The following is an 11704-nucleotide window of genomic DNA, read 5'->3' on the forward strand; positions in this document are numbered from 1 at the left end:
TTGGTATATTCTTTTAAGCCAATAAAGAATCGCACTTTTCTCCTAGAACAGTCCTTACCATTGGTTATCGGTATCGCTACTTAACGACGACAGTATAACATGCTATAGTTTACGTTGGTACGATATCCAATAGGAGAGCTTTTCTAGATATATATAACAATATTTTGTCGCACGATGATGTTTGTCGTATATATCTAGAAAACAAGCTCTTCTATTGGATATCATACCGTCGGATATTATATACAGGGCTGCGTTCAGAAATTACACTTAGGTAATTCTAAAGCCCATTCTACATTGGTCGTATCGTAGACGTCGCAGGTCACAAATTTGTTGCAACAGCCAATCCGATGTGTCAATTAGAAGTCTCACGATGCTTACGATACGACCAATGTAGAATGGGCTTAATAATTCCTGAACGCAGCCCGGGTGAATCCTACATTATACCATACCATGATCGGAGGCATCGGAACAACTCTACATTGCAAGCATATGCCATGGTCGTTCTGGTCTGGTGTACCGCAATTGTATCGTACCAATTGTGTTAAAAATCGAGGTGGTATTTTGCCGCGTTTTCGAGTGTTTCCAAGCGAAAATTTGCGTCTCGATCCCGACGGCTTTATCGAAATGACGCGTAGATTTCAACCACGATAGTCTCTATAATCTTGTTCTACAATTCATGTGAGTATGATCATAACGATGCCTCGCCGTGCTAGTTTAGTGGTTAAAATCCTTCCATTGACGTTTCCCTGTCGAGCGTTCATGTGAACGTATTGGCGACCGAGACACTTTCGCAAAATATTGATTAATAACGATTACATTAATTTTTTTCGCGTGGCACATTTTGCATGGTTGTGTTCGATTTTGTGAAATTTATTCGGAGCATAAACAACCGTAGAGTATTACGAGTGTAAAGAAAGAAGGGGGAAAGAAATAGTGTGTGTGTGTGTGTGTGTGTGTGTGTGTGTGAGAGAGAGAGAGAAAAAAAGTGTATGTATTTTATTATCGCATACATACGGTATGCACGTGAAACTTGCTTTTTGTCCGATCTTCACCGATTTTATTCACAAATTGATCGCTTCCGTGTTTACTGTGACTTTTTGTACATACCTATTTTATTGGAGTACATGTGATAAGAATCAAGCTGGGCTGGATCATTGTATCGTATTGCAGTAGACATCGTCCCTCGTAATTTCTCATACTTTCATAAGCACGAATAGATATTAAATTTGTATTTTGATATTCGTTTTATCTCCAGAAGCTGTATTTTGTATGCAACAATACATTAATAATATTTTTCCTTGTACAATTGATATTGTACCTACCTGACAGAGTTTGAAACTTAATAAGGCTTCTCATTAAAATTCAATTTTTTAATAGAATTTTATTAATTTATTGCGTTAAATTTCAAAGTGCTAAACTCAGAATTAATTTGTTTTTATAATAAAAATAATTGATGCACTGTTTAACCTTTAGAGGACGAGGATCTATTTTTAAAATCTTACAGATTTTATAACATTTTACAAAAGTTTATAGCTTAAATAAGATTTACTATAATGCATTATTTTGTTGCATTTTTGCTTCAAAATATAACATTGTTTCATTATCACTAAAGTGACTTTTGCCATCCTGCAAAGATTGTTAATAATAAATTATTCTTTATAATTGTGATTATTCCAACATTATTTATTTGTTAATATTCATCCATAAAATAAATTAATTCTCACTAGTTTTACTTGCTTAATATTTATGTAACTTGTTGTAGAATATTCATTGCTACAGTATCAATTTGTCACAATCATGTCGTATCCTGGTCAGCCACCTATGGGTATCCCTGGGATGCCTCCGATGCCATATATGGTTGGTGCACCTCCCCCAATTATAGGAGGAGTTATGCCTATGGCCCATGTAAGTAAATTTGTATCATTCAGGCATGATAGATATGATTTTGATATTGATTGATTGTCTGTAATGTATATTTTATTCATTCATATATGAATTAAACTAATTTGTATGTAGTAATTTTTGCTTTTACTATAGCTGAAAAATTTCTTTTGATATTGTAATGTTTACGAAAAAACAACATGTGTATATATATATATATATATATATATTATAAAATTATGAAAGTAGTATTTATTAATACATATATTGTACATGTAAAGCATACATAATACATATATACATTAGTTATATTGCCAATACATGCAATATATCAGCAATAAATTGCATCATATATTAATTTTGAGTGTACAGAAACAAACGTCTTTTAAATAAATTTATTAACAGCTTTATGTGCAGTATATATACAGAGAAAAAAGTCCTCTTTTTTTTAAATTTATTTAATGCATGTAATGTACGCAGAACAGAATGAACTACTTGATATTTTGCAATGCTTAGTTAGTTGAAAAGAAGAAAATCAATTAATCATGCAATTAGAGAGGGAGGGGAAATATGGAGTGCATGAGTAGATATGTGCATAATTAAGAATCCTACCATTTATAAAACATAGATGATTCCATCACCCGTATCTACGATGCAGACATCCGCGCCGGCTGTACGTTACTCGCGAAATCAGAATCGCCACGATAATCGAAGACGCGAGAGAGAATCTGGCCCACCTGTCACAGTATTCATTGGTAACATAATGGATAGAGCACCTGATGTGATGATACGACATATTCTGGGCGCATGTGGGCATGTTCTTTCTTGGAAGAGAGTACAAGCATTCGGTTTTTGCGAATATGCAGGCCCTGATGCAGGTCTCAGAGCAGTTCGATTGCTCCATGACATGGAAATAGGCACAAAAAAGCTCGTTGTCAAAGTGGATGCTAAAGCTAAGGTAGTCTTGGATCAATTCAAGGGTGAGTTTTCGGTAGATATAAATATAAAAAAAAAGATGGAGATTTGGATAAAATAAATTACGATATGTGTGTGTATGTGTATGTATGTGTGTGTGTGTGTGTGTGCGTGTGCGTGTGCGTGTGCGTGTGTGTGCGTGTGTGTTCGCTTTACAGCTGAACGAAGGAAGAAACTCAGAGGGGGTCAATCGCCTTTACAAGATGAAACGCCCAATGAAGGAGCTGATGGTGAAGAGGGTGAAGATTATATGGACGAAGGTATGAGAGTGGTCGACGCAGATGCTTTAACACGTATCAATCAGATCATAGCTGAACATGCTTCAGATCTAGAAATGGCACAAGTTGCTCCAGGTAAATATTCACTTGTCATTTGCTAAATCTTATTAAATAGGACACATCAATTTTTTTTTCTTACTGTATGTGTGTTGTTGCAGAGGAACACCAGACAAAAATGGTAGCTAAAACCTTAAATTTGGATGAAACGGAAATAGAAGAAAGTAAAAGAGACTTGATTACTCGGGAAATTGGCAAATTCAGGGAGGTTATGAAGGTAATTATTACTATTACGAGTATTTATAACTTTTTTTAAGCCCTATTTTTTTGTAACCATAAAAGGTTTGTCGCGTTAGATAATAAAAGCAATAAAAGACGAAATTTTTATCTCTTAAAATATGTGCTGAAAATTTTTTTGATTAAAAAAATGAATGTTGTTTATATGTTACACTTGATTCACGAAGCATTATAAACATATCTGTTTACAATTGATTGCATTACTGCAACATTATGGAAATTCAACGAAATAAAATATTTCAGAAGCAACAAGGTCAGATAAAGAATTTGTGATTTAATCGCTTTTCATATATTAGCAATAATATATAAAAAATGTGTATATATTTTTCTCCGAGTATTTATGTCATCTTACTTTTTATCTTTTTCTTTGTTATCTTGATATAAAGAAAAAATTTTCATCTTTTATTTTCAGAGTATGTATATGTTTGTAATACTTTGTACTATTATTGATTGTTGTTTTTCACATGTTTATTTTTTACACATCTATCGGTTCATTTACAAGTTCATGACGTTTGAGTATGTTAATGATGCCGATCGGATATAGTTTGCGAATATAAAATTTTCACAAAGTTTAAAAATATTGAATGTGCAAAAGACATTGTTACGTTCTTATTGATTTAGATGAAATCAAAGGCGTGTATGTGTGTGTATGTGAATGTATGTTTGTATATACCGAGCACTACCGTGTACTCCTGATATATACACTCACACACACACATACATACATACATACCAACACTAAACAATGAAATCTATGAATTTGTGCTATATATGAAAAAAAAAACTTATCTTTCAATGTTTATTGATAAATTGTTGCTAGTATCTACCTCATATATATATATATATATGTATGTATGTGTATATATATATATATATATTGCGATTGAACATGAATTGTTACACTTATATTAGTGTAGCTTACATGATAAAATATGGAAACGCAAATTGACGAGCTCTTGTCGCAATATGAATATTGAAAGTGTCCAATCGCATACACATTTTATCGCAGACACTGGTAATTAGATTCTTTCTCTCTCTTTCTCTCTCTCTCTCTCTCTATATCTCTATCTGTCTCACTCTCTCTTTCTCTCTGTGTACACTTAAAATGCAAAATAATGTATTTGGATATATGTATACAAGAGAGGATTATGAGTATCTCGAAAACCGTAGTTTTTAAGTATTTTTGTGATAAAGTGCGTGTGTGCTATATTAGCTCTGAACAATTGGAGCCGTGACTCGTTGCTATAATTATAATAACAGGCAGCGTGCGTCGCACACAGCAAACGCACACGCCTAGGAATGCTGTGTGTGGGGACCGCCCTTTCACTCACTCATTGGCTCTGAAGGGAGTCAATGACAGCACATCCCTCGTATTTTCGCAGGCGGCTGCAGGCTCGTCGGTAAGTCAGAGTATAATCCAAACAACCAAACATGAAAAAAAAAAGAATGCGTAATACATTAAGAAGGAGACTCATAGCTCTCCGCGACAAGCCGGCGACATGTAGCTGATCAGTTTGTTTCTATTGGTATTCTGTTTTGATTCATCGCAAATATACATCTGTGATACATTGCGACTATTATATTTTTGACGTTTAGAGATAGATACTATTACGATTTATTTGGCACTAAATTAACTTTATCTACTTCTGTATATGTCATGCTAAACTGCTAGCAATTAGTATAAAAACGTTAGTTAAATTAGTATAAATATGTTTTAATGTGTTAAAATGATGCACTGAAATAATGAGTTCTTTCTCATATGTAATTAAATTTTGTTTTTATAGTAAAGTATAATTTTTATTTGATATATAACTTTGTATATGTATATTCGTATACTATTTATTTCTGTTCTCTTTTATTATATTACTTTCACTAATTATATGTGTACATGCATATATTGCTTTCATTAATTACGAATATACATGAAAATCAAAATTTATCAGATAATAAAACTGCAAATTACTATGAATTATTAGTATACTTTCATCAAAATATTATATATATAGGTGTTTCAGACCACCTTTTATTTTCGCAGGATAACGTCCAATCGAAACAGTGTGTGTTAGACAAAAGTTGTAAGATTTAAAAAGATCTATTTACTGATTTTATCAGTTTGACTTTGGGTGGCGTCGCCAATTTATGATGTTCAATTGATGGTTAAAATCTTTCAAATGTCGTTTAGGGTTATGATATTAATAACATTTGTTAAAATCATAGCCTTTTGAGGCTGTTCAGTTATTTTCATATTGACCTTATCGACGCCACTCAAGGTTAAACTGATAAAATCAGTAAATAGATCTTTTTAAATCTTACGACTTTTTCTGAATACTTTTTTTATTGAACATTATCTTATAAAGATAAAAGGATGATACGGAGATGGTCTGAAACATCTGGTATATTTATTTATTTAAAGTATAAAAACTGATTGTATGTATATTAGAAAATAGGAATGGATATTACAAAATGGTTCATTAAAAACTAAACAACTAAATATTTTCGTTAGATTTGAAGATATAAAAATGTGTTTAGAATAAAATTTGATTTAATTTTGTAAGAAAGTTATGTAAAAAATATTTCTCCTGAAAAGTCTTTATTATTAAATTAACGTCTTTACTTTTTGGAATTATTAGTCATTGATGTATTCTCTTTTTTAATTATTAGATATCTCTCTTTTAATATAATTAAAAAGTTATAAAGTCTAAATTGATTTAAGATTTTCAAAATTTTTGATCTTATTCTGATCTTCAAATATAAAGAAAATGTTTAAATTTTTATTTGTTTCTTATCAATATCTATACACATTACTATGTATTACGTTAATGAAGGATATAATGTCTCTCTACACGTTTTCGTATGAGACATACACATGTATCTGATTTTATATTAAATATTAAATTAAAGAATGATGACAACGATATGGATATACAACAGTAAATATTACGTTAATTATTCGTGTTGACGCCTAGCAGTCTAGTATTCGCATATCAAACGTAGGTAAGCGGTTGTCCAGGTTGCTTTCACGCACATAGCTTAGGATTGGAACGTATTATCATTTTGAGCAAAACACACTTTGACGCTGACACACTTTTTACATCTTTGGGATAGACTTATTTGTTAGGGCCGGGAGACTTTCTCTGTGCGCTACACACAATGAAACTGATTTTGTCCATCACCAAATGGCGACTGTTCAGTTGTTGTCTTTATTTTGTGTAAACAGCTTCTGTCAGCGTCTCGATCAGACATGTAGTACCTAGGTGCGCGCTCCTCCATTCTCCGGTACCACCACACTGACTGACCAAGTCAACTTCACACCGTGAGTAAACTCCACAACCATGAGCCAACACAAGCATTCGGTTCTTGTAGTATTTTTGCTAGTGAACTACCCATCTGAGAAATACCTTTTTGACCACATTTCATGTTACAGCAGTCTATTTTCTCCTCACAATGTGCATTTACTTTTATGCACTGTGTTATTCTACCCTTGTTAGAACTTAAAATTATGGGTTACCGTATGGATGAAATAACTTAAAAATACATTCCATGTGTCACGTAGGCGTAGATGATTGTATAAAACAGAGAGAGTAATAAGATAACAAAAATAAAATATTAAAAGAACTACATTTTCTCAAATTCCATGATTGTAATAACAAATATAGCAATATTACAGTGGTATTATTTCTATAATTATAGTATATGTTAGGAAAAATAAGCAAATTAGAAAAAGTAAATATATCGCATAACAATGTAACGAGTAATATTGAACTAATAGAAATATTATAGTTCTTTGTATTCCATTTTATATAAATATAAACATATTTGAATATATATTGTGGGCAGATTACATTTTAATCTCGTTTTAATGATCGCGTAATAATTAGTATTATAATAATAATTAGGATCGATTTTCCAAACAGTAACCCATTTTTGGATAGTAGTATAACGAATAAGGATGAATCATACTAATTTATTTCTAAGACGTTGCGTTTATAACTCGGGACGATAACGGTGGGCAAACTATTGTGCATTTGATATTCAACAGTTTGCTGCATCGGCTGCCATAATGCGTGTAACCATTACCAGAGGAAATCAAATGTTGTCAGACAGTGTGAGACAGTTTCTTGGCAAATGTGAAAAGATGTTTTGGTGGGATACCCTTCTTCGTGATGACTGCGCCTTCTATTGGTATAATACTTTCTAATAATTATTGAATATTGATCAAGAAATAATCTCTGAAAGACCCCTTTCAAGCTCTTAGATTTAGACACTATCGATTTTACAGGCACATTTGCAATGTTGTAAGTACATTGGGTGGCCTCTGCGATGCATCTGTTAATAGCGTTAAGGTACTTAAATTATAAGCTAGAGTCTAAGATAACTCTTATGCCTGTATCCAAATATTTGTACCTGCACTTAGGTAATTGATATGTAAACGAGATTTCTCGCGTAAGAGCTGCCGATCGAGCATACTCCAGTGGAGTGAGTATACCATATTGAAATGAACATCTCTACATTCGTTATGTCAGATGATTAAGGCTTATACAACTAGTAATCGTTCTATATATGAATACGTAACACGTAGCCATGCGATTTAAATTTCGATTCTTTTTGCTGTGTATGTGTATATGCCCTTTCTGTTAATTATTGAAAATGCAACAGAAACATTTCTTTAACAATTAACATACATTTTAGCATTTATTTAACAGATTATAATATTCACGAATTTTTAATTTGTAGTTTTGTTCATTAATTACTACGCGTTCCTCCTTCCATAACGATCGTCAAAGATCTTTGTTTGTTGACAACATTTACAGATATAATAGTATTTTTTGTTGCATTTAAGAAAGATACGATTGCTAGTTTCTTGGTTCCATCATTATCACAGATCGACACACTTGTTTCAGCCTTTTTGTCTTACCTGTGCTCGCATTCTTGTGTTTTATAGAAGCAGGAAGAGGAGAAGGCCCAGGTGAAGCGAAAGAAGGAAGCTGTCGAGAAAGAAGAACGCGAGAAACGAGAAAAGGAACGACGCGATAAGCGTGACGATGATACCTCCAACAAGGACGATCAAGATGGAGATCCCAGTAGCCCTACGTCTCATAAAGGTCGTAGTGATAGTACTGGCAGCAGTAGAAGGGATAAACGTCGATCTAGATCTAGGTGAAGTAACGTTTGTATTTCGATTGTATAGGATAGTTGCACCGTTGAACAATGTATAAAGCGTACAACATTAAATCAATTATTTTTGCAAATAGGAATCTACAAATACAAATGCGTGTAGATGCAGCTTCACTCTATTGTGCGAGTCATGTTGTATATGACATCACTCCTGCACATTCATCAGTGATTTTGCTGTTTTCGATAACTTTTTCTTTATTGTTTTGGGATATAATTTTTTTTTACTTTATAAATTGTTTTCAGGTCTAAAGAACGTGATAGAGATCGATTGAGAAACGATCGAGACCGGGATCGAGACAGAGATCGTGAGAGAGATCGAGAGCGGGAACGGGAACGAGAACGAGAGCGGGATCGAGATCGAGATCGAGACCGCGAAAGGGAACGTGAGCGGGAACGCGAGCGAGATAGAGAGAAGGAAAGAGACCGAGAGCGGGAAAGGGAACGGGAACGCGAAGAGGTGAGAAAGACTGAAAGAGAAATTATGCGCGAGAGAGAGGAGGAGGAAGAGGCAAAAGAGAGGAAGAAAAATGAAAGGCGAGCTAGAGAAAAAGAAGCGACATACCAGGAACGTTTGAGAGCGTGGGAGACGCGCGAACGACGTAAACAGAAGGAATATGAAAAAGAAGCCGAGAAGCGTCGTGGAAAACGCGAAGCCAAGGAGAGGGAGGCAAAACGTCTGAAGGAGTTCCTCGAGGATTATGACGACGATCGTGATGATTCCAAGTATTATAAAGGTAAAGAATTGTCTCGCCGACTTGAAGAACGAGCATTGGAGGCTGAAGCAGACTCACGGGATCGTTGTGCTGAACGTCAAGAGCTGCAGCGTCTACGCGATAAGTTATATGCAGATGCTTCTAATCCGGATCCTGCCGCAGAATTTGAAAGGGTAAGTTGTATCCTGTAGAAATTCCTGTAGAAGTTGTATTCTGTATAAATTAAAGGAACTCTTAAAATTCTAAGGAATACTTTTATATATTATATATAAGTTTTAAATTTTCCATTTTTTAATACTTTAATTTTTTTTAATTGGAAAATCTATTTTTTAAGGAAAAGCTTATGATATTCTATAATTAATTCTACTTTCTACACATTATAATAAAAAAATGTTACATTTGGTCATGCTGCTTAGTGCTACAGACTCGAATTATCTAATTATAACAAAAAATAATTTTGTATCTTTTATTTACTTTTATACTTTGCTCCTCTTTTATTAGTTGAAAGCAGAAAGAGAAGAACAGTATAAACCTAAACCAGTAATAACTATAATTGACGAAGAGGATGACAAAGCAAAAAAAGATAAAGAAATAATGCCGCCAATAGAAACCGAGCCAATAGAGAGTGATAGTGATGACGGTGTGCAATTTGATGATATTTCTCAACCGGAAGCACCATCCAGGACACCTCCACGACATCATCATCATCATCGTCGGCATCATAGACATCATCAAAATCATCATCGCGATGGTGACGAGATTCAAGAGGGATTAGTAGAGATAGATCGAGAGAGTCTAAAAGATGCACGGCCATCGCCGGGACATCAGTCGGCTGCAACACCTGCTCAATCTATTCCACCGTCATTAGATGAAGACTCACGCATGTCTCTTGTTAGTGAACCGGAAAAGACAAGTGGTAGTAAGTGTCTTTTGGCTACCTACAAATACAATACCCATACAAATTACCTCCTTGGAATTTTTTATACGATCTTGATCAGACTTAATTATTTACAATAAATTTTTGCATATACGATACTCTTAAAACTATTATTTAAATTCTAATAATTTCATCTAATTGTATATCACTAAAGTTAATTATAAGAAGTATTATATTATAATATAATTTTATTCACATGTCCAACTATATTCTTCCTCGATATAGGTAACTTTGTTCCATTTGCTATGGGAAGTGGAGGCAATCGTGCTGGCGATCATAATATAGGCGGTAAAACACCGGTCAGTCCTAATACTGCTGCTAATACAAATTCACAACCGACGAATCAAACGCGGAAAAAAGGTCGTATTGATGTTAAAGATGTATTCAATAATGATGACGATGATGATACAACTAATAACGCGAAAAAGCGTAAACTCGTACCTTTAGGTAAATATTCTAACCTTATTAATAAAGCTCTAAATTTATTACAGATTAGTTGAGATATTTAGAGATACCTATATCTTTTCAGATTACGGAGACGAGAAGAAAAAGAAAACGGAAGAAGCTACAAAGGCAGGAAAAGAAGAAAATACAAAAAGTCAAGAAGAAAAACGAAAACACATAAAATCTCTCATAGACAAAATACCTACCGACAAGAATGCGTTGTTTGGTTATCAACTCGATTGGGCACTTATCGATAACGTAAGTGTTATTTATATTTTAGAGAAACAAATTCTTGAAACAAATAAGCTTTCCTTCTTGTTATTAAATTGTTTTCTTTGATTTCTATCTTATTGTTAATTTATTCTATACTTCTTTTACGAATATATTACTGCGATTTTGATTGGTAAAATCCAACTCCAATGTTTTTACATGTTTTGTATTTAGACATTGATGGAGAAGAGGATAAGACCTTGGATCAATAAAAAGATTATTGAATATATTGGCGAACCAGAACCTACTCTAGTAGATTTTATTTGTAGCAAAGTAATGGCGGGCAGTTCTCCTCAGGGAATACTAGACGATGTACAGATGGTAACTAAACTGTGAAATGAACTTTTTGCTTTTGCATTTTATACAATAGAAAAACTTTGCGAAATGTACATCTCGTGTTTCAGGTATTGGACGAAGAAGCAGAAGTATTTGTCGTTAAAATGTGGAGGTTACTAATTTATGAAGTGGAAGCTAAGAAAATGGGCTTAGTAAAGTAAATTTATGGATCGTCATCCATAAATCCATCTTGACTCATGATTTATATATTACATATAAAATTCTTTTAACTAAATATAAGAAAATGTTTAGATACTACATACTTACATGCAGTTTAATATACTATTATATAGGAATTCTGCCCCATAAAAGTGAAAATATAAGTGTTGCTCGATCAATAGGTGGTACTAAGTGTGTAGTAATTATAGCGTTAAATAAACTTGTAATTACGATTTATAATA

General features: G+C 33.4%; 1 protein-coding gene across 2 annotated transcripts; it reads left to right on the forward strand.

The window, feature by feature from the left end:
* Positions 1-523: 523 nt before the first annotated feature.
* On the forward strand, positions 524-11704 carry LOC108778799 (RNA-binding protein 25). Of its 2 annotated transcripts, none has more exons than XM_018546083.1 (12): positions 524-678; positions 1763-1905; positions 2510-2861; positions 3015-3209; positions 3293-3408; positions 8371-8585; positions 8847-9489; positions 9818-10235; positions 10479-10700; positions 10783-10955; positions 11142-11288; positions 11372-11704. In XM_018546083.1, exons 2-12 carry the CDS (start codon positions 1798-1800, stop codon positions 11462-11464), a joined length of 2682 nt encoding a protein of 893 aa, XP_018401585.1. In that variant the 5' UTR covers positions 524-678; positions 1763-1797; the 3' UTR covers positions 11465-11704. The 2 variants fall into 2 exon arrangements, with proteins under 2 accessions (XP_018401585.1, XP_018401586.1); XM_018546084.1 differs by having other exon boundaries at positions 2540-2861.

This window comes from Cyphomyrmex costatus, unplaced genomic scaffold (genome assembly GCF_001594065.2).
Source record: "Cyphomyrmex costatus isolate MS0001 unplaced genomic scaffold, Ccosl1.0 scaffold51, whole genome shotgun sequence".
Taxonomy (NCBI): Eukaryota; Metazoa; Arthropoda; class Insecta; order Hymenoptera; family Formicidae; genus Cyphomyrmex; species Cyphomyrmex costatus.